This window comes from Eriocheir sinensis, chromosome 66 (genome assembly GCF_024679095.1).
Source record: "Eriocheir sinensis breed Jianghai 21 chromosome 66, ASM2467909v1, whole genome shotgun sequence".
NCBI lineage: Eukaryota > Metazoa > Arthropoda > Malacostraca > Decapoda > Varunidae > Eriocheir > Eriocheir sinensis.
In genome coordinates this window covers 6,374,021-6,398,251 of record NC_066574.1, presented here as the reverse complement: position 1 = coordinate 6,398,251, position 24,231 = coordinate 6,374,021, and the positions used below count along the sequence as shown (strand labels likewise).

The following is a 24,231-nucleotide window of genomic DNA, read 5'->3' as shown; positions in this document are numbered from 1 at the left end:
GTGAGTCGGAAACTGGATGGCCTCTACTCCCCTGGTCTGTGCCCGTTCCGCTTAAAGGCTTTGAAGCTTCGAGACGTGCTTCATTCGGACAGGGCGGAGTACAGCTGGTGATTAAGTGGTTGGAGGAGGAGGAGGAGGAGGAGGAGGAGGAACAACGATCGTGTGTGTGTGTGTGTGTGTGTGTGTGTGTGTGTGTGAGAGAGAGAGAGAGAGAGAGAGAGAGAGAGAGAGAGAGAGAGAGAGAGAGAGAGATCAAAATGACAAAATTGAATTACAAACTTCCGGAGCAACGGAAACATTTCATCATACGCTTTATTCAAAAACACAAAAAGTCTGTAACAGCGTAATTTGTAGGCCGTTCTCTGCACCTATATATATGGTAAAACTTGTGCCGCATTCGTCTCCATACATCCAAGCTGTCCACCACCACAACATCACCATTCATATCGCTGTGACCATCGTGCTGACTGTTCTGCCATCGAATAAAAGACTGCGAAACTCTGACCTGAAGGACGTAGACGCAGGGGAGAGATATATTACCCCATGAATTCGCGAAATGCGGAAGTGAAATGCGTGACTACTGACATCTACCGCCAACTACTGAAACCAAATAGGCTCCACCACCTCTGCCCTCTGACGGGAAGACTTTGAACCAGGAGAGCGAAACCGCGATGGGTATCAAATTGTTCTTCGATCTCGCTGCCAAGACGCGTCCGGGTGTAAGTTTAGAAGTGTTGAAGGGCTGTCACCTATTGCGTTATAAATGAAGTGCAAATGTCGAGTCCTGTGGAGAGAATTATTCGTGGTCAGGACAGGTTGATTTACGTAATAGTAGTAGTAATAGTAGTTTTGGTATTAGTGTTCTTATTAGTATTGTTGTAGTAGTGGTGGTAGTAGTAGTAGTAGTAGTAGTAGTAGTAGCTAGAAGAAAAAGAAATAGTAGTAGTAGTAGTAGTAGTAGTAGTAGTAGTAGTAGTGAGAGGAAGTTGAAAAAGAGTAATGATTTGGATGTCTTGGTTTCCTGTCCCCCCCCCCCCTCCCCCTCCCACACACCTACTCACAGTGAGGGAAAGACTCGTAATCTAATCCGTCACTCCACACGGTGACTCGAGGAGAATACCATAAAATGTACCCTCAGAGCGTACCGTACTGGTCTGGGAGCCCTCGCTGTATTAGTAACGATGGGACGCTGTAGAGTACGGTACACGATGACCCGAGTGACATGACCGTACCTTGATGCGGTCCACAATGCACGCACGGGTTGGAGGATACACCATTACCACACCTTGACTCAGATGGACACAATGACATGGAGAACGTCTTTTTTGTGTAGGCGGTGGCTGAGTGGTAGTGTGCTGGGCCTACATTCACCGCGTGATGGAGGACGCGGGTTCGAATCCCCACGCTACCACCTCGGATTTTTCAGTCACCGCCGAGTGGCCTAAGACTACCCACATGCTGTCCTGAAGACCACCCATCAAAAAAAAAACCACCGTGGTGTGTTTTGAGGAATCTATTTCGGGTATGCATAAGTGATAGGATATATGGAGGAACAGAAGCTGATAAATATATTAAGGTAAGACACAAATACATAAATAAATAAACAAAATATATGAACTATAATTTAATGGATATATATATAAAAAAAGAAAAAAAGCTTAATCAAAATACTCAATTCCAAGCATTCCTATACATAAAACAATCAATTCACATATAGAAAACAGCAAAGCAGCAAGAAAAAAAGGTGCCATTACTATAAAAAAAAATTCGCCCGCGCTACACAGAACTGGGGCAAACTAGACCATCAAAACACACAGGACAGCGTAAAAGAGCAACGGGCCTGCACAAAGAACAGATAAAAAGTTCAAAACAGCAAGAAAAAAAGATGGAATCACTATAAAAAAAAAATCGCCCGCGCTACACAAAATTGGGGCAAACTAGACCACCAAAACCCACAGGACAGCCAAAAAGAGCAACAGGCCTGCACGTGGAATAGATCAAAAGTTCAGATCCACTCATATTTGTTTACATTTTAGCTCCACTTTAATCCTATACCTCTAATCATAACTCAATCCGCGCAATCCCTTACAAATACGGATCGTGACTCATGGGACAGAAGGGGATCAGTGCACACAAATTAAGGGATATGTATACTCTTTAATCTGGGGCCGGTCAGTGTGTGTGTGTGTGTGTGTGTGTGTGTGTGTGTGTGTCCAAAGTAACCACCCGCTGACCCCTAACCATTTATATCAGCAATTACTCACTGACACACACACACACACACACACACACACAGACAGACAAACAGCTGGTCACTCCGGGCCTGGCGACACACTCATCACACGCACCACGGCCGGCGACACACACACACACACACACACACACACACACACACACACACACACACACACACACACACACACACGGCCCGTCACATGGCGTCGCATAGGCAGCCAAGTTCTTATTGGCTAGGTGTTCCGCGTACCTGTAAGTGGGTGATCCAACCGGAGATCATGTCTCTCTCTCTCTCTCTCTCTCTCTCTCTCTCTCTCTCTCTCTCTCTCTCTCTCTCTCTCTCTCTCTCTCTCTCTCTCTCTCTCTCTCTCTCTCTCTCTCTCTTAAAAATATTGATTATCCCTCGAAGTATCAGGTTTATATATAGGTCTACATGTGTCTTATCTATACAATCAAACTCTCTCTCTCTCTCTCTCTCTCTCTCTCTCTCTCTCTCTCTCTCTCTCTCTCTCTCTCTCTCTCTCTCTCTCTCTCTCTCTCTCTCTCTCTCTCTCTCTCTCTCTCTCTCCGTGGCCATCTCTTCCCGGAATCGCCTTAAAAGAGCAATTTACTGGAAATACTGCAGCGACCCGCATGCCACTCACATTCAGAATCAAATAGAAATGCGGGGCTCAGGGAAACAGGTGCCCGCTTTGAATTTTTGCGTGTGTGTGTGTGTGTGTGTGTGTGTGTGTGTGTGTGAGGGACTAGTAGACAACAATTTTCGCCATTAGGTATTTGGATGGAAGGGAAAACTCAAACGATCATGCATCAAGAACTTCAAATAAAAATCACGTCAATTTAACGAAACACAAATTAGGGTCACTTCGCCAGGTTGGAATCTTGGTCGCATCTCCCGTTGTTTGCATTTGCTCTTTCCTCCAGCGCCTTGATCGGGCAATATAAATGGATCGGGGACGAGAGGCAGGAATCTGGATCGCATGTTTTTCGCTTTTTTCTCTCTCAGGTTGTTTGCAAATTGTTCTTTCTCCTTTCCCACGCTGGTGACGGACGAGAGACGGGAAGCTTGACTATCTCTTTCGTTTTTTTCCATATCATTTGCTTATTCGCCTTTTCTTTAACGCTAAAAATGGACATATAGAAATGGACCTGACATATGATTCTGGAAGGTGAGATTCTGTAAAACTAACCCCCTCAAAAAAATAATATAAATAAATACATAAGAAGGCAAAAAACAAGGAAACTCTCATTCATTTTTTCTTCCCCGACATTTGCAACTGTTATTTTTCTCCCACGCATAGAAATACAAATAAAACGCAAATACAAATGGATCTTACATGGGATTTTGTAGAGTGAAATAATATAGAACTAAACCCCTTGAGGAAAAATAAAAATAAAAATGAATAACAAGGACAGAAAATAAAATAACGACACTTAATTCTGCCGTGAAGGTAAATTACTATACGATAAAAAACGAGCGTAAATAAATCAGATTCCTTATTCTATGTAAATTACTATGCGATAAAAAACGAGCATAACAAATAAATCAGATGACACTTCCTTATTCTATCACACAGGTAAATCATACGAAGTCATTTAACAAGTCTGGATCCAATACATACATTTTATATTCCTTTGTTTCATCTTTCTATAACTCATGCACGCCCGCGTTCATTATCTTCCTCCTCCTCCTCCACGCGTCATTACCAGAGACTTAACGCATTACATAATTACCATTCTTTTGTTCAAGTGTTGATAATTTGCATGATGTTGTTTCCTCCTTCTTGCTTTGTTCTGATTTCAGCGATGGGAAGGGAAGGAGGGGTGGGATGCGAGGGTGAATGGAGGTAGAGGTGAGGGTAGGTTCTGTGTATGGGTGTGCGTGTGCGTGGGTGTGTGGGGGGGTCTGAGGGTAAGGGAAAGGGGGTTGTACAAGGGAGGGTAGGTGAGGTTTTGGAGGTGGTGAAGGATAAGGGCATGGAAGGGGAAGGAGGTCATACATTCCTTCTTCTTCTTTCCCCTCCCTCTCTCTCTCCTTCCTTCCTTCCTCCTCACCGTCACTTCTCTTCATCTCTTCTTCCTTTCTTCCCCTTCCTCTTTCCCTTCCTTTCGCCCTCACCTTCCTCCCTCTCTTCTTCCTTCCTTCCTTCCTCTTCGCCCTCACCTTCCTTCAAATCTTCTTCCTTTCTTCCTCTTCGTCTTCACTTTCCTCCATCTCTTCTCCTCTTCCTTCCTTTCTCTCCGCCTTCAAACAAATTTTCCTCCGTCTTGGTCATCATTTTCCTTCCTCACTCTTCCCGCTATCTCCACTTTCCTCTCTTCCTTCCCTCCCTTCCTATCTTCTCTCCTCCCCTCTCTCTCTCTTCCACACATTCTCGTCCCTCACATTCTCACGGTGAGGGAAGATTCCTCTCCCCCCGCTTCCTCTCTTCCTCTTCCCTCTTCTTTTTTTTCCCCTCTTAATCATGCCCTACTTTTCTGGCTCCTCTTCCTTCTCTTCCTCTCCTTCCTCTTTTTTCTCATTCCTCTCTTCATCCTTCCAATTACCTATCTTTCTTTTCCTCTATCAGCCTCCATCTCTTCCCCTCTTCCCTTTCCTCCTCATTCTCCCTTTCTCTCCCCTTCGCCTCCTTTCTTCTCCTCTACTCCATTTCCCTTCCTCTGGCCTTCCATCTTCTTTCGCTTCCCTTTATCAGTTCCAATCTCTCCATCTTCCCCACTCTTATAGCTCTTCCTCCTTCCGTCCTCTACCCCTCCACCTCCTCCCTTCTTGTTCTCTCCTACTTCTCTTTCCCCCTCCCTGCCTCTCTCCTCTCCTACTCCTCCTCCCTTCCCCGGCCTGGCACGCGGCATAGGCCAACAACACATGACCTGCGCGGCAATGCGATGAGATCAGTGCGCTGCGCCGCGGGCCGAGGGACGCCTTACAGCTGTTTGGGCACGGAAAGCATTATAATCGGAGAGCTTAATGATGACCTTTAGTGTTTTTCTTCGTTTGTCTTTGTCTATCGATTGTTTTCCTTTATTTTGAACTTGGCTTTTATATTTTTTTGTAATGTTTAATGTCTGGTTTTATAGAACTAACCTCTTTTTTTTTTTTTTGATTCAAGAGCATTTTGTGTCTGCCTTTTATTTTTTCTTACAATCTGTCTATTTCTGTCTTTCTTTTGTCTGCCTTTCCGTCTGTTCTGTCTTTCAGTTTGTCCGTCTGTCTGTATTTTTGTATGTATTTCCGTCTGTTTTCTCTCTCTCTCTCTCTCTCTCTCTCTCTCTCTCTCTCTCTCTCTCTCTCTCTCTCTCTCTCTCTCTCTCTCTCTCTCTCTCTCTCTCTCCACAAAGCTGCCTCATTACGGTAGCGCTCCTCGTTAACATTCGCTTCGCTGGATATGAAGGATCCAACATAGTCCAGGGCTATCGGTGAAGGAAGAAGGGTAATGGAGGCTGTCGGGGGTGATGAGGCCGTCGGTGGTGGAGCTGTCGGAGGTGATGGTGGTGAGCGATGGGGGTTGTCGGGGGTGATGAGGCTGTCGGTGGTGGAGCTGTCGGAGGTGATGGTGGTGAGCGATGGGGGTTGTCGGGGGTGAAGGACCTGTCAATGTGTAAGGGTGATGGACTCTCGGTGATGGAGCTGTCGGTGGGTGATGGGGTAGTCGGGGGTGATGTTGCTGTCGGAAAGTAATGGGGTTGTCGAAGGTGATGAGAGCTGTCGGGGGTGATGGTGGTGGGTGATGTACCTGTCGGGGTGATGTGCCTGTCGCAAGGGTGATAGGGATGGTGACGGGGCTGTCGGGATGGAGACAGAGCTGTTGCAAGAGATGGGAACTGAAGGGACTGATGGGGTGGTATTGGAGAGAAGTTAAGTCATCCGTCGGGCATCAGGAAAGCGTTGGATCTATTGGTAAAGTTTATGGGAGGTTTAAATGTAATTACGGGAAGGGAATGGCTATCGGGAAAGCGTTTGGTCTGTAATGAAAGAGTTAGGGGAGACCAGGATAAACTGTTGATCCTGGGGCTTACAGACTACCTATTGGGAAAGCGTCGGAGGTCTTTGAAGTAGTTTGGACTCTCGGTAAGGAGTTAGGGAGGCGTTCAAGCAGTTAGGGAGGAGGAAGAGGAGGAGGTGAGGTCCAGAAGATGAGGGGGAGGAGGAGGAGGCAAGGTGCAGAGGTTGGGGTGGAGAAGGAGGAGAAGGAGGAAGCGAAGGGCATAGGTTGGGGAGGAGGAGGAGGAGGAGGAGGGGGCGACATCCAGGAGATAGGAGGAGGAAGAGGAGGTGAGGTCCAGAAGATAGGGGGGAGGAGGAGGAGGAGGTGCAGAGGTCGGGGTGGAGAAGAAGGAGGAGGAGGAGGAGGAGGCGAAGGGCATAGGTTGGAGAGGAAGAGGAGGAGGAGGCGGAGGAGGGGGAGGGATCCAGGAGATAGGAGGAGGAAGAGGAGGAGGTGAGTTCCAGAAGATAAGGGGAAGGAGGAGGAGGCAAGGTGCAGAGGTTGGGGATGAGGAGGATGAGGAAGCGAAGGGCATAGGTTGGAGAGAAGGAGGAGGAGGAGGAGGACGAGGGGGCAAGTTCCACGAAGATATGAGGAAGAGGAGGCAACGTGCAGAAGTTTGAAAGGCGCTCACGTTATTTGGTAGAGCGAAGAGGCCGTCGACGAGATGTGGAGAGCTTCGCGCCAATGGGGAGGAAGAATATATCGACTGAGTGAAGCCATCGGTGAAGTTTTAGTGGAGACATTCAAGTTAAACGGTTAAGAGGGAATCGGAGAAACGGGGGAAGAGGAAATTAAAGAAATGGATGAAGAGGGAATCGGAGAAACAGGGGAAGAGGAAATCGAAGAAAAGAACAGGAAAAGAGGAAGTCGGAGAACCTGGGGAAGAGGAACTCGAAGAAGCGGAGGATGAGGGAATCTGAGAAACGTGGGAAGAGTGAACATGAAGAAACGGGCCAAGACGGAATCGCAGAAAGTTTACGCTAATCAGGAAAAAGAGTTGAGATTGTCGGTATGGTGGTGGTGGTGGTGTTGTGTTGTTGTGCTGATAGTGGTGGTTGTGGGGGTGGGTGGGGGGAGGTCGGCGTGGCGGGAACAGGTGCGGTGTGAGTCATTACCTTCAGGGCCTAATGACGCCGCCCCGTGATTCGCCGCGCGGTCGCCACACACCAGGTAAGCAACGCACACTGGGCAACCGCGGCGATCCTCCAATGGCAGGCTTATCCTTCCGTGACGTCACATATCAGCGGTGACACGAGCGATTACGTCACTCTTTTTCTATTAAAGCCCCAGGGTGTGGTAAGCGTGGCACAGACTTGATACAGAAGAGGAGACGGCGGCGGCGGCACAGCATCTATAAAACGCGTTCCCATCACAGCATTTGTTATCGCGGTGGTGGTTGTTAGTGGTGCCGGTGGTGAAGCAAGTTGTGATTTTTTCGTGGTAGTTGTGTTGGGGGCAAAGAGACATCATGGTAAGACGTTGTTGTTGTTGTTGTGGTTGTTGTTATAGTGGCGGTGTTGGTAGATGTTGTTGTGGTTGTTATAAGGATAGACAGTGACGTGCTTGTGATGGCATGGTTCTTGTTGTTGTTGTTGTTGTTGTTGTTGTTGTTATAGTGGTTGTGTTGGTAGATCTTCATGTTATGGTTGTTATAAGGATAGACAGTGACGTGGTTGTGATGGCATGGTTCTTGTTGTTATTGTTGTTGTTCATGATGCTGTTGTTATTGTTGTCCTTGTGTTGATGTTGATGATACACGTGATGGCAGTAAACATGCTTCAGGGATCATGTTGGGGAGGCGATGAAAATAAAGTTGGAAAGTTTCGTTTAGCCGGCGCAACATCTGTGGTCATATGCCGGAGAGAGACAGAAGGGGAAGGAACTATAGGAGAAGTGAACAGATCCCAGGAGACGGGACACAACCCCCGATTAATACCTGGTACCCATTCACTGCTGGGTGGACAGGGGCGTAGGGGGGAGGCGATGAACAACAGCAGTATGGTCGAGGTGGTATAGTTGTGATGTTGACGAAAACAGTAATAGTGGAAGTAAAGTAGACGTAGAGATGACAGAATATTGGCAGTAGTAGAATGATGGTGCCTGGAACATAGATAGGCGGAGCAGTGGTTGAGGTAACATGAGAAGTGTTCTGAAATTGGTCTACGGTGATGGAGTGATGAGAACCTTTACCGGAGCAGGATGGAGAACACTTACATCAGGCATAAAAGAAAGAGAAAAACGTTGACTAGAGTCTTCGTGCTGTTCTGAACTAACACTCGTAATGCCAGATGATAATGAGGATATTGATATGGGACGATAAGCAGTGCGTTCTGGTGATGTGTTGAAGGCAAAACATAATAGCAGGCAATCACCAGTGCATGTAGCAGTGAGCCAGTGACGATCTACTACAGGCTGTACTTAAAAAAAAAAAAAAAAAAAAAAAAAAAAAAAAATCCAAAGTGTTGCATAGGAAAAGTGAATGCATGTTTTGTAGGAAAAGTGAATGCAATCTGATGGAAACTGGAAAGTGAGGGAAGAGGAAGCGACAGGAAGCATTACACACACAAAAAAAAAAAAAAAAAAAAAATGTTGGTAATGTTCAAAACGCAAATCGAACCCAAACTAAATCTTTCCTTCCTTCCTTCCTTCCTTTCTTTCTTTCTTTCTTCGTTCTTTCCTTACTTTCTTTCTTTCTCCCTTCCTTAGTTTCTCCCGTCCTTTCTTCCTTCCTTCCTTTCTACCTTACTTCCTTCCTTCCTTCCTTCCTTCCTTCCTCTGTTTATGTATGACGGCATCCTCGGTACATTCTGGAAGTGGTGACCGACAGGAAATGATGAACACAGAGTCGCGGCAAGAACAAGGTAGCCAACTGAGGAATCTTTCAACACGACTCTCGCTTTTAACAAGAACGTGAACGGAAAATACAAGAACGAGAGATTGGAAAAATTATTCCTGTCTCACTCCGGTTCTTTGACTCCACACTTTTCTGAGACCGAGACCAACAAGACGCACAATGTTTACCGCAGTCGATGTTGATGATACTTCTTTTTTATCTATTAGCGGTCTCGGGCTCGTTCCTGTAGTAGAAGTCCACGCATATAACAAAAAAAGGGGAAAAAGCAGGGCGTTCAAACTGTTATATATATTCCCTGAAGGCGAGAGCGACAATAGCAGACACATAAGGATGACCACAACGAATTCAAATAGCGAAGAAAGGAGAAAAATCAGTAACGTAAAGAAAGCAAATAGAAAGAAAGAAAGTACAGGCTATTTCATATATTTCCAGGAGGCGAGAGCGACAAGAGTAGACACATAAGGATGACCACAACGAATTCAAATGGCGGAGAAAGAAAAAAAATGAGTAACAAAAAGAAAGCAAATAGAAAGAAAGAAAGAGCAGGCTGTTTCACATATTTCCAGATGGCGAGAGCGACAAGAGTAAACACATAATCATAACCACAATTCAAATAACAAAGAAAAGAAAAAGAGTAACATAAAGAAAAGAACTAGAAAGAGAGAACAGGCCTCCTTCCCTCCTTCCTTTCATGTTTTCCTCATTCTCAGTTTTCCAGAAGCAGAAATAACAACGCCATTCAATTTAGTCCGATTCAAAAGGCGCAGAGATTTACATTTTATTTAGAGGAGCGAGGAAGGGGAGAAGCAATAACCGGTGTGCTGCGGGGAGCCACCAGCGAGCAGGCGGCCCTCATAAGCAACGCCCCAACGAGCTCCCAGGCAATTCAATGGTTCGTATCCCCGCCATTCCTCCGCCCTATCGTTTTGTTATGTTATGTTATGTGTGTGGTCATTTTGAGTGTGTGTGTGTGTGTGTGTGTGTGTGTGTGTGTGTGTGTGTGTGTGTGTGTAGGGGGTGGAGGGGGGGTGTGTGTGTATGTGTGTGTGTGGGGTAGAATGATGGACTGTGTGTGTGTGTGTGTGTGTGTGTCTTTAAAGCTGAGCGGAACAGAGGAGTTAACCAAGCATACTTATACATCCATCTATTACACACATACACACACACACATACACACACATACACATGCATATTTACTACACTCACTCAAACACATACATACATACACGCACATTCATTTTCATACATAACATCCAGACAGACAGACAGGCCGACCGACCTCTCCCAGTATATACAGTTTTCATTGGTCTGTCTATGTTCATTTATCTCCGTCGCTCACTCACTCTCTGACCGGCCCTCGAAATGCCCCCCCTCTCCCCCCCCCCGCTCCCTTCCCCCCTCCCCCCCTTAGTCGGCCTAATTTTAGTACCTTATGCTTGTTTCCACTTGGTCTTATAGTTTCCTTTAGCTACCTGTTATATCTCTCTGCACACTCCTAAGACAAGAAAATTATGAAAATGCTATAAAAACTCTCTCTCTCTCTCTCTCTCTCTCTCTCTCTCTCTCTCTCTCTCTCTCTCTCTCTCTCTCTCTCTCTCTCTCTCTCTCTCTCTCTCTCTCTCTCTCTCTCTCTCTCTCTCGTAAGCTATATCATTTCCAGCAACTCACAATTCGCAGTTTACTATTATTACGACACGAATATACACCGTTTCCACTACTACTACTATTACTACTATCACCACCACCACCACCACTACTACTCCAACTACTATTACTACTACTACTACTACTGCCTCAAAAATAAAAGGGGTTCCACCGCTTGCAAGGTTGGTTAGATCCTTCCTGCTGACACTCAACTCTTTGCGTTCAGTCATTAAGGAGCTTCCACGCCGCCCCTTGAGTCTTCTGTACGCTCTAGTTCCTCCATGTCTTCATTGCCGCCTCCTCCTCCTCCTCCTCCTCCTCCTCCACCACCTCTTCCACCTCTTGCTTCTGCTTTCATATGTTATGTTGTGTGACAGAAAAAGATTGTTCATGAGTGGCTTCCATCTGTCATCACACATACATATACACTTTCATACGTACACATATAAATAAATAAACAAACAACACATACATAAGAGAGATAAATCAAGTTAACGTAAAAAGAGAGAAATAATGAAACGTTCATGAGTGCCATCCGTCTCCTCTCTCTCTCCCACACACATACACACAAACACAAATAACACACATACACACGAACACACAGCACCACCACCAACAACAACAACAATAAAAGACAAATAGAAATAAACAAATACAAAAGCGTTAAAGAGAAAAAAAAGAGAACATCACCATCACCACAAAACAAGAACACCATAACATAAACAAGGAAAAATAACACAGAAAAAAAAATATATATACGAACGCGTTAGAGGAAGGAAAAAGAAAAGGAAAAAAGAAATAACATCACATCGAGTGGCCTCATCTGAGTCTCCCACGCGATGACCCCAACTCAAAACACTTCAACTCAAGGAAACGAAGAGGGGGGGAAGGGGGGAGGGGAAGGGAAAAGAGGAGGGGGAGAGGGAGGGTAAAGGGAGGGGAGAGGAGGGGGGAGGAGGGGAGGGGAAGGGGGAAAGGGAGGGGTGAGAAGGAGGGGGGAGGAGGGGAAGGGGGGAGGAGGGGGAAGGTAAAGGGAGAAGAGGAGGGGGAGAGAGAGGGGAAAGGGAGGAGAGAGAAGGAGGGGAGGGGTAACTATTAGTGCCTCAATTTGCCCTACATTCCCTCTGCACCCCATCACCTTCTCTCTCTCTCTCTCTCTCTCTCTCTCTCTCTCTCTCTCTCTCTCTCTCTCTCTCTCTCGGTAATGATAAAAAAAACATCGTAAGAAAATAAAAGAAAACAAGAAGAAGAATATGAGACGCAAATTTTATCTCGCTCTGAAAAAAAAGAAAAAAGAAAATGAAAAGTGACCTTGAAAAAATGTGATGGTCTCGGTGGTGCTTCGGGAGCTTATGAGAAAGGAGGAGGAGGAGGAGGAGGAGGAGGAGGAAGAGGAGGAGGAGGAAGAAGAGTGGGAAGAAGAAAAAGAGAAGCAGAAGGGAAGAGAGAAGCCAAAAGATGAGAAGGATGATAAGCAAGAAGAGAAAAAGGAGAAGAAGGAGAGAGGAGGAGGAAGAGGAGGAGAAGAGGAGAAAGGGAAAGAGTGCAGTGGAAATGACGGAAATGAGATGCAGGGAGAAGGAGGAGGAGGAGGAGGAGGAGGAGGAAGAGGAGGAGGAGGAGGAGATGGAGAGAGAGCAGCCGAATAAGGGAAAATGAGAAAGAAGGAAAGAGGGAGATAGAGAACATAAAACTGTGAGTGGCAAGAAGAGGAGGGTAAGGAGGAGGAGGAGGAGGAGGAGGAGGAGGAGGAGACATGAAAAGCAAATACGGGTTAAAAGGAATGGAAGGAGGAAAAAAAATAAGCTTTGAGAAGAGAGAGAGAGAGAGAGAGAGAGAGAGAGAGAGAGAGAGAGAGAGAGAGAGGATGAGAGAGAAGGAGAGAGAGAGAGTGATGAAGAGGGCAAGAGGGAAGAGTTAATGGAGGCTCTCTCTTTAAGGGCAGCAGCCGGGGACGAAGCGATGCCAGAGGAACTGTGTAAAATATGTGTGTGCCATCCTGCGCTGCACCTGTGTTGATCTGGGCTTGTTTGAACACATCTGGGGCCTTCCTGCTTACCTGCCTCTCCTTTTACGTGCCTGCATCCCTGCCTCTCCTTTTATCTGTCTCCATCTCCCCTTCATCCCATCTATATACATACCCAGTCACGTATCTGTTCATTTTTACCCTTTACCCCGTGTTCCCAGATGTTTTCGGCTCTTACATTAACCATTTTCAAAGACCACAGAGGAGAAAGGGAGATTAGTTGGGTTCTCATAAGTGGTTTTCAGGGTCAAGGTGCAGAGGCATTATCAGACTCTCCTTGGGTTCGTAAAATTCTACCCATGGAAATACTAACACAACCTCTATGAAAGAAACATTGTCAGAGTATTCTTGGATTCAGAAAACTCTACCCATGGAAATACTAACACAGCCTCTACGAAAGAAGCATTGTCAAACTATCCTTGGGTTCATAAAACTCTACCCATGGAAATACTAACACAACCTCTACGAAAGCCTTCTCAAATGTAGGTGTGTAAGCCCGGAAACGTTTGAGAATATGGTCTTTTGTATCTTCCCATCTGTCTTTCTCCACACCTTTATTCAGTTAGTTTATTTACCAGACTACGTGGCCACATTTCTATCCACGTGAGCGCCTTTTAATCATACCTTTGCGTACCTATTCACCCATACAAAAGCGTAGTCCTATCCGAGTCCAGCTGAGCCGAGCCGAGTCTTTCACTCACTACCAGAAACCAGCCGACGTTTTTTTTATATATAGCCGCGTCCAAACACAGCGTATTCAACCTTTACCTGTCTCATATTTGCAGCGAGTCACGTGTCTGTCGCAGGTGACCTCACATCTAGCTACCTGAACTCCATGTATTGCAACGTTTTCTGTACTTGTTTGTCCATGCGAGGATTTTTTTTTTTTTTACAACAAAGGAGACGGCTCAAGGGCAACAAAAAGTGTAAAAAAAAAAGCCCGCTACTCACCGCTCCCACAACAGACAAAAGTAAAGAGTGGCCAAAAGAGAGGTCAATTTCGGATGGAGAGGTGTCTTGATACACTCTTCTTGAAGGAGGTCAAGTCATAAGAAGGAGGAAATGCAGACGAAGGAAGGCTGTTCCAGAGTTTACCAGTGAAGGGGATGAAAGAATGAAGACGCTGGTTCACTCTTGCATAAGGGGTTTAGACAGTATAGGGACGAGCTAGAGTAGAAAGTCGAGAGCAGCGGGGCCGCGGGAGGGGAGGAGGGATGCAGTTAGGAAGTTCAAAAGAGCAGTCAGCGTGAAAATATCGATAGAAAATAGAAAGAGAGGCAACATGACGGCGGAATTTAAGAGGTAGAAGACTATCGGTATGAGGAGGAGAGCTGATGAGACGAAGAACCTTAGACTTCACTTTGTCCAAGAGAGCTGTGTGAGTGGAGCCCCCCCACACGTGAGATGCATACTCCATACGAGGGCGGACAAGGCCCCTGTATATGGATAGCAACTGTGCAGGGGAGAAGAACTGGCTGAGACGGTACAGAACGCCCAACCTCGAGGAAGCTGATTTAGTGAGAGGTTTAGGTAAAGGTTGATTAAGTTGAGTAAGGTTAAGTTTAGGAAGAGTTATGGATAAGTTTAGGCAAATGTTAAGTTGAGGTAGGTTTAAGTTAGGGTAATGTTAAGGTGAGGTAGAGTTAAGGTTAAGTTATGGTGAAGGTTAAGTTAGGGAAAGTTAACGTAAAGACAAATATCAACATCTTAGTCTACCTTTACCTAAATGATTAACTTCCCTACCTGTTCTCACATTAAGGGGTCAACCAATTCTCTTTTCAACCCTCATACCCACGTTCGAATCCCCCTCACGTGTACAGGCTATGGAGGCTAACTTTAGGTAGAGACATATATCCACATTTTCGTCCTCTTTTACCTGACTAATTAATTTCCATACCTGCCTCCCTCACATAAAGAAGTCGACCCATTCTCATTCCAACCCTCACACCCACGTTCGAGACCCCCTTAGAGGACATTGACCCACCCGCAGCCTCTTGATTCCCTTAATTACACGAGGATCCCCAGACAAAAATATTTTCTTCATTAACTCACATTTTCCCTTCAGGCCTGTCCCGGTTGAACCCACCCGAACTTCTCCTTTTACTGCCTCTTTTTTTCTCTTTTTCCATTTTCTTTTTCTTTCCCATCTTCTATTTCGTCGATATCCTTCTCCTTCTCCTCCTCCTCTTTCCTTTTTTTCTTCTTTCTTTCATTTTCTTCTTCTTCTTCTTCTTCTTTCTCATCTTCTATTTCTCCTTCTTCTTCGTCTCCTATTCCGTTGATCTACTCCTCCTCTTTCTCCTCCTCCTCCTCCTCCTTTTCCTACTCCTCCACCTGGTCTTCTTCTTCCTTTTCTTCTTCTTCGTCTTCTTCTTCTTCTTCCTCTTCTCTTTCCTCGTCCCCTATTTTAATGATCTCCTCCTCCTCCTCCTCCTCTTCCCCCTCCACCTATTCTTCTTCTTCCTTTTCTTCTTCTTCTTTTTCTTTTTCTTTTTCTTCTTCTTCCTCTTCTCCTTCCTCGTCCCCTATTTAAGTGATCTCCTCCTCCTCCTTCGCCTCACACTCACTCCTCATAAACACTGTTATTTCAAAGTGGAAATCTGTTCCCTGTTTGTCCTTAACTGTGTCAATTCAGACCCAATGCCGTTGATTCTCATTCCATTAATCGGATTCAGTGTCCCGTAACTAAGCCCTCTCTCTCTCTCTCTCTCTCTCTCTCTGAATGTGTGTGTGTGTGTGTGTGTGTGTGTGTGTGTGTGTGTGTGTGTGTGTGTGAAGCAGCAAGAGATATTAAAGAAAAAAAAAAAAGTTATTCGTGTCATGCTTTTGTTGTTGTTGTTGTTGTTGGTGGTGGTGGTGGTAAGGAACAAGAAGTGAAGTTGATAGATATGTTATGATTATGTGGTAGTGGTGGTGGTGGTGGTGGTGGTGATGGTATTGGAAAAAATATTAGGAGGAAATTCAGGAGGGGGAGAAAACAACGTAAATTACCACGAAAAAGAGGCAGTGAAGATAATGGTGATGGAGGTGGAGGGAGAAAATGATGATAGTGGTGGTGATGGTGGTGGTGGTGGTGGTGTGGTAGGGAAAGGGAAGATTATTGCACTGATATTTTTGTTATTACTGGTGTTGGTGGTGGTGGGGAAGGGGTGGGGGTGGGGGGGGGAGAAAAGTGATGATCCTGTTGTTGTTGTTGTTGTTGTTGTTGGTGGTGGTGGTGATGGTGGTATTAACGAAGGAGTTGCGTCTTTAAGTTGTACTCTTGATAATGGGAGGAAGGAGAAGAGGGGGAAGGAGGGAGGGAGGAGAGAGAGAGGAGGAGGAGGGAACAAGGATAAAGAGAGGAGGGGAGGAGAGAAGGAAGAAGAGAGAAGAGGTATATGAATTGGGCAGGGAGAGGAAAAATAGGGAACACCGAAGGGAGATAATTATTGCAGAGAGAGAGAGAGAGAGAGAGAGAGAGAGAGAGAGAGAGAGAGAGAGAGAAACTGTAATAATTCCGCTCTCCTCTCCTCCATTTTTTAAACTACTATTGATATAACAGCTCCTCCTCCTCCTCCTCCTCCTCCTCCTCCTCTTCCTCCTCCTCTTCTTCTACTACATCAAGCGTAACACTAAAATTACCAAACACTAAAATACACAAAAAAATACAACTGGAATAAATGAAAAATACTATCAATACGATTTTACGCACTAATTTGCAATCTTTCACACGCCCAACGATCCGCTTGATTCTTTTTCCGTGCCCCGCCGCGCCAACTTAATTAGTGTTCGCTCATTATGATTACCTGTGAGCCATTAAGAGTCACAGCAGCATTTCATTGTCACTATTATCATCATTATCATCATCATTATCAAAGGCGTGTCGACATATTCATCATTGCCATCATCTTTGCATCTTCTGTCATCATTATTAGTAAGTCACCATCACAGTTCTCGTTAGTGTGCCATCACCATCATCCTTAAGAGCCTATCACCATCATCATCAATACCATATCCACTTCATTGTCATTATTAGATCATTAGAATATCAGTCATCATCCTTAGCATATCATCACCATCACTATCATCATCATTATAAGCATACTACTATTATCATTTTTGTTAGTAGACTGCCTTCATCACCATCATCAACATATCAGTATCATCTTCACTTACATCACCCTCCTCCTTCTCCTCCTTTTCATCATCATCATCATCATCATCATCATCACCATTACCACCCAGAGGAATGCGTAACATGCCTCTGCGTCAATATTAAGTACAAACGCTTTTAATCTAACGAGCTCGTGACTCTCTCTCTCTCTCTGCTAAGCCTAAGAGAGAGAGAGAGAGAGAGAGAGAGAGGGGGGGCGGGGGGGGGAAGCAACAGTCGGCCGTCAAGATTGATATACACCCGTTTGATTGAACACACTACGTCAAGTAACGTCAAATCAACGTCGCAGGGCATGGTTTATGTCTCTACCTGTTGCCCCCTTCTCTCTCTCTCTCTCTCTCTCTCTCTCTCTCTCTCTCTCTCTCTCTCTCTCTCTCTCTCTCTCTCTCTCTCTCTCTCTCTCTCACATGGTCTACTTCTATCTGTCAACCAGTGTACTTCCTCCTGTATCGCCTGTCCATATATCTTTTTTTTTTTTGTTGTTGTTCCCTTATGTTTTTCAATACTGCTGTCGTCGTAGTCATCGTCGTCGTCGTCGTCGTCGTCGTCGTCGTCGTCTCTCTCTCTCTCTCTCTCTCTCTCTCTCTCTCTCTCTCTCTCTCTCTCTCTCTCTCTCTCTCTCTCTCTCTCTCTCTCTCTCTCTCTCTCTCTCTCTCTCTCAAAACTTCTATTTATCCATATCTCCGATCATTTGTTATTTGATTTTTTTTTGTTAATTTATTTGTCTGCCTGTCTTCTTTTTTTATATAAGTGTCTAAATATGTGTGATTGTTGTCTATGTCAAACAATCTATCAATAAGGGCATGCGTCGGCGGATGTGTTGCCTCGCCCACCCTACGAAGCCATCTCTTGGGGTCAGTCGGAGTAAGCTTCCATGCAGGACACTTCCTCGTTATTAACACATGCCAGGATTTATCGACTTGCTGTGTGGGCACCTTCTTGGCCTCCTCTTGACAGGAATGTCTCTTACAGAAACAATCCGGTGAGCAGGGTCGACATCTGGGAAGCGTGCCACATGCCCGCACAGCCAGAGTTGGCGCTCACGGATTCGGCAGGTAAAGAGTCTCGATTCAGTCTCATGAAGTAATCGTCGCTTTGACACAGTCATTCCAGCGATCTCCCATGATTCTGCGTAGAAAGTTATTACCAAAGACGTCCACGCCACTTTAAATCACTGTTTAGTGCCCATGTCTCATAGAGATAAAGTAAGACAACTTATAGACTCGTGCTGGGCTGAGTCAAAACACCTTAGTTAAAGCCAATCGGACAAAACACTTTTTAATGAGACCCGCCGTTGTCTTGCACTACGATACCAGAGAATGTGAAAATTTCCACTATTTCAATGTCCTTGGCCCTGTACTGTTACACATTGCTAATCTCCAAACACCTGTACCTTGGTCCAGGCCTAACGAACCTCATGTCCGAAGGGCTTCACCTCCTCATGCAGTGCCTCAAGACCCATCACTATAACCTCCAGTGACTCCGCGAGGATTACTGCATCATCGGCAAAAGCAATGTCGGTTACTCTAGTATTATCAACACAAGGAAAAGTCTTTGCCTAATACTCAGTCACAACAAGTGTTGAAAAATGATGGGGCAAGGACGATGCCTCACTCCCATGTCAACAGGAAAGAAGCTGGACACAAACCCTCCCCGTTCACCGCACTTTCTGCCCGAGAACAGGTCAGTCAATAGACCACCAGTCCTTGAAGGAATCCCGAAGGGTTGCAGGAGATCCCAGAGTGCCTCGTAAAGCACTGAATCAAAAGTCCTCTTGAGATCAACATAGGCAGCAAGCCTCCTTTGTTAAAACTCGCGCTGGCGCTCCACCAGTACGCGAAGCGCTAGGATACGGTCAGATGTCGACTTAAAGAGTGAATCCGGACTGCGCGGGTCTCTACAGCTTCAGCACCTGATTGCGAATACGCATGAGCATGGCAAGCACCTTGACTGGCAGTGGAATACTACGGTAATTGTTGCAGCCTTGACGGTTCATTTTTCCTTTCCAGATAAGGACTACCAGCCAGTTCTTTCAGTCTAGATGAATGGTACCACAATGCCCTCCAGCAGTCAAGACCACATGCAACCTGCGGATCATGACATCACCTCCAGCTTTGAGCAGCCCTCACGATGTTACAAACACAAACTGCCTTTCCACCCCTCAACCCTACCACAGCCGCTCTGACTTCATCAAGAGAGGACTGGCTTTAGTCAATGAATGGATCAGTATCCGCCATTTATAACCCAGCGTTTGGGATCCACCCTGCGGAGAATTCGCCGTGTACAACTGCTCAAAAAACTCAGCCCATCTATGTCTGACAGGAGGCAGCCATCTGATGTTCGGATAGCGCTCACCTGAGAGGGAGAGCTTCAGTCTTACATGACAAAGCCTTCTATGTGTTCCAATTCCCAGCAGCCCTGGCACCGCTACTTTCCCCAATATTCTCCAGCGGCCCTCCGGAGCAAATCAACTCTTTGATCTCGGGAGCTCTCCCTTGTAGCTCAGCACATCACGTCTGAAGGCATCACACGGTTCTATACAGGGTCTTCAAGGACGCTGAGGACATTGAACCTATTTGAGACCGACACTGCATAAAAATAACCACAAAGCGTCTTTCAATAGTTCAAGATGAAACACAATATGGTTACATCTTGGACACGCATATCTGTTTTTCATTCCATTCTGACAGCATCGTATAAACACGCTGAATCCATGCCATCACGGACTTAATCTCCCTGTTGTTGCTCGTAGCGCAAGAGGAATAAGTTTTAAGTATTCATTCCAAGGTAAATAATGCCAGCACACACACACACACACACACACCTACACACACACACACACCGTCACATCAAAAGGAGACTAGTTAATTAAAATGTAAATGTAAAAGGAAACTAGGCTATGCCATTAGGGAAGCAGACGAGGAGGAGGAGGAGGAGGCGTGTCAGGAATAGCAGGGCCTTTTTTTTTTTTTTTTTTTTTTTTTTGAGGTCATGTCTAGTTTGGATGAATGTATGTGTGGTAATCTTGCTGCTGCTGTTTGTTTGTTTGTATGTTTGTTTGTTATAGTTGTTATTGTTGTTGATGTTGATGATGATGATGGTGTTTGTTATTACTGCTGTTATATGTTGTTGTTGTTGTTGTTTTTGTGCTAGTTCGGTTGTTTCTTGATCAGTTTGTTGTTGCTGACCTCATTGTTGCTTTCGTTGTTTTGTCATTGTTTTTCTCATGTTATGCTGAGAAGTAAGTTAACTGTTTTGATGTTGTTGTCGTTATTATCCTTAATGTTGTTGCTGTTGTTGTTATTGTTGGTGGTGGTGGCGTTGATGTTTCTGTAAAGTTTAGACGTGGTTAAATTCTTTTCTATGTGTTGTTGTTGTTGTTTTGGTAGCGGCGGCAGTGACGGCAACAGAATCTGAGAGCAACGTATTTTTCACGCCTCACCGCCTCTACCCCGTTATGCTGTTTGGCGCGCTGTCGTTTTATTTTCCCCCGCGCTGCCCTCCGTGCGTTAAAAGTGACAGCGGTGGGCAGACGTTATTCTATTTTCATCAAGTTTAGACGAGGCGCGCTACGGGGAGCCTGCGGGCGTGCGTCACGATGGAGATTTAGTTTAGTTCCCCCATCGCTGCATACTTTTCTTTCTTTATTGTGGACGCCGTGAATCATTGGGCGAGTATGTGAGGGACGTTCATTTCTTTTTTTTTGTTGTTGTTCTCTCTCTCTCTCTCTCTCTCTCTCTTCTAAGTACGTGCGTGTCAGATGAGGTATTCAAGGCACGGTCGCTTCTATTTTTTTTCCTTATCATAGAATACGTGAATCTCAGGAGCGTGTATTTACAAGATCGAAATTTCTGCACGTTTTATTTTTTTTCATTTTCTTTATGTGTAATACTGTCAATCGTCTCTCTTCTTTTTTTATATTTTTTTATTACCATTAGTAGCAAGATTCATGAAAGGGCATCAAGGGGGAAAAATATATAGATCCAGAATGAGCAGAGGGATATGAAAAATAAGAGAAAAGAGTGACAGTAAAGTAAAATAATGTGAGGCGCAAATCAGATATCAGGACACCTCTCCTCACGAAATTGACCTCTCTTTTGGCCACCTCTTTTGATTCTTTTTTTTTAGGAGCAGCGAGTAGCGGGCTTTTTTTATTATTGTTTCCTTTTTTTAGGAGCAGCGAGTAGCGGGCTTCTTTTTATTATCGTTTCCTTTTTTTGTGCCCTTGAGCTGTCTCGTTTGTTGTAAAAAAATAATAATATCTCATGAGCTAACAGGTAAGGGTTAATTTTTGCTCTAAACTTATCAATGTCAGCAAGAGAAACGTTCATGTATAATGGTCCTGCTTCTCAAACACACGCGCCGCTCTGCTGATTTACACGACTGTATGCAAAAGTCTCTCCCACTGCATAAACAGGTTCTCAACACTAACGCATAAACACGTCTGCTGCATAAATGGTTATCTTGTCCGTTACCTTTATTTATTTGAGCCATGCGTTTCAGTCATCATACATAAAGATGTTTATTTTAATATCAGGTATCTTGTTTATGGCCACGCGCAGCTTAGGACTTATTTTCGGAGCTGGAGAAGAAGGGGGAGCATATTCCGGGAGTTTCATAATTTCCAGTGCGTGCGTGCGAGCCTGTGAGCGTGTGTACGTGATTGAGTGCACACGAAATGATGCAACCGATTTCTCCTTAAATAAGGCTAATTGATACGAGGCTGCAAAACATATCATTAGAGAGTTATTGAGATCCTCGTGAAAAATATTGCCAAAAGTAATAATAATAATAATAATAATAATAATAATAATAATAATAATAATAATAATAATAATAATAATAATAACAACAACAACTCAAAAATAAAAGTGTACTCGTCCGCGGCAGGTGAAAAACAAACGGTCAAACTCTATCTAGCAGGCACTACCTATATCCCTAAGACGCTCGCATGTGTTTGTAGCTCCAATGATCGTTTAATATTGGCAGATTGATGAGCTGTGTGGCAACGGAGAAATTGTGTTCTAATTCTTAAAAACGAAGTAAAAGTGGCAGTATTGATAAAGTGACAAAGTATCAAGGCTCCGAACTGAATCCCACAGGAGCTCCGGTCTGTTTATCACGAAGGCCTAAGTAAACACGTCCACTGCGTAGTCTTGTACTAAACACGCGCGCCTTGGTTGCTTCACTTGAATTATGCATTGGTTGAAGTGATCCTCTTGTTTGTCGCCCCGCGCAGCTGAGGAGTGTTATGTAATCGTGTTTGTGGTTCCTTTCCGGCACATCGGGCATCGCATTTCCCGGACAGTCGCGCGTGCCAAGGCTCGGGGCTCAAAGGCTCGGAGGCACGCGTGGAGGCTCTCTCTTCCTGGGAGCGCCGCCAGCCAGACCACGGGAGATCACATCACAAAGCGGCTCCCCCCAGGCTGCGGCAGTACACACATACATATACGCATACACACATATATACATACACATACATGTATACATATGATTTGCGTGTTTTTTCCCATTTATTTTTACCCTAGAGCTGCTTCATTAACTGTAAAAAAATACATACATACATATATACATACATACATACCACATTTGATAACGGTAATGTTTTCTGTTATGTTTAAAGGCAGACTAAAAATTTTACATTGGATGCTAAAAAAAAAAAGAAAGAAAATCATTAGACTACTATTGTCATTATTATTATTATTACTATTATTATTATTGTTACCATTTTTATCGACTGTACAAAGACTCTTCAAACCACTGAATGTAGGACTAACTAAATAAGAAAGAGAAAAACCGAACCCTATTATGATTCAGTTCGGTTCCGTTGTCAGTGAAAAAAAAATAATAACATCAACAACAACAAAAAAGTCTACAGTAACATACGGTGCCAACAACAACAAGAACAACAGTAACAACAACCATGGTAACGAGAATGAGATAAAGAGAACGAATGGAACTACGCAGGAGGAGGAGGAGGAGGAGGAGGAGGAGGAGGAGGAGGAGGAGGAGGAGGAGGAGGAGGAGGAGGAGGAGGAGGAAGAGAGGTGCTTATTTAATTAACAAGAGTCGGCGTCCTCACATTAATGAAGACGCGAATTAAATGTAAATTAACTGAAAACTACGGACACAAAAATCTTCTTAAGTAGTTTCACGTGTACTTGTTATAATTCTCTCTCTCTCTCTCTCTCTCTCTCTCTCTCTCTCTCTCTCTCTCTCTCTCTCTCTCTCTCTCCTCTCCTCTCCTCTCCTCTCCTCTCCTCTCCTCTCCTCTCCTTTCCTTTCCTTTCCTCACCTCTCCTCTCCTCTTCTATTTTTCTAACAATCTATCGATCTATCTATTTTTCTACCTACCCATCTATCCGTCTATCTATCTACTTATCTATCTACATGCGGCGTGACGGACTTTCAATATTTTCTCCACAAAGTTCTGCTGCCGCCATTGTTTGCCGCGGGATATTGGGCGCATTAAGCAGTCTCTTCCCGCCCAATAAAACGCGGAAGCCCCAGCGAAAGAGGAGTGTAGTATTCTCCCGCGGCAGGCAGGCAGACAGGGGGGGGGGGGGGGGTCAGTGACAGATTATTATTGTTATCCGGGAGACTAAGAAATAATGTGTGTGTGTGTGTGTGTGTGTGTGTGTGTGTTTACTCCTCCTCCTCTTCCTTCTCTCCTCCTCCTCCTCCTCCTACTACTACTACTACTACTACTACTACTACTACTACTACTACTACTATTACTACTACTATTGATAAAAAAAATAATAATAATAGTAATAATAATAATAACAGTAATGATGATAATGATAATATCGGGTATGAAGCAAAATCCTTTAATGCAAACTTATTTCAAAGACTCATACGATGCACTCGCCTGGGAAGTTTGGTCTGGAGAAAGTGGATTTGAAGAGGAGGAGGAAGAAGAGGAGGAGGATGAGGAGGGGGAGGGAGGAGGAAAAAGAAGTGGAGGGAAAGGAGGTCGAGGAGGAGAGGAGGAGGAGGAATAAGAAATGGAGAAGGAGGCGGAAGGAGAGGAATAAAATAAGGAATATAGAAAAATTATGGTTGAAGATGAGTCAGAAAAGTTGGAGTAGGACGAGAGGAGGATTACGGACAAGGAGGAGGAGGAGGATTACGGACAAGGAGGAGGGGGAGGATTACGGACAAGGAGGAGGAGGAGGATTACGGACTAGGAGGAGGAGGAGGAGGAGGAGGAGGAGGAGAAGAACACTATATGAGGGCGCAACGTGTTTACTAAAAGCGTGAGACAATTAAAATAAATGATGATAGGAAATGTGAAAAAAAACTGATTTCTGACACACACACACAC

The 24,231-nt window shown here is 44.8% G+C and overlaps 1 protein-coding gene across 1 annotated transcript in view; it reads left to right on the top strand.

Moving 5' to 3' along the window:
• The first annotated feature begins 7,525 nt into the window (after positions 1–7,525).
• The window catches only part of LOC126987768 (troponin C-like), a 29,973-nt gene continuing 13,267 nt past the window's right edge, over positions 7,526–24,231 (top strand). The window contains exon 1 of the mRNA XM_050845073.1: positions 7,526–7,695. Coding sequence (XP_050701030.1) covers positions 7,693–7,695 — 3 coding nt within the window. The 5' untranslated portion in view covers positions 7,526–7,692. The remainder of the gene's footprint in view (positions 7,696–24,231) is intronic.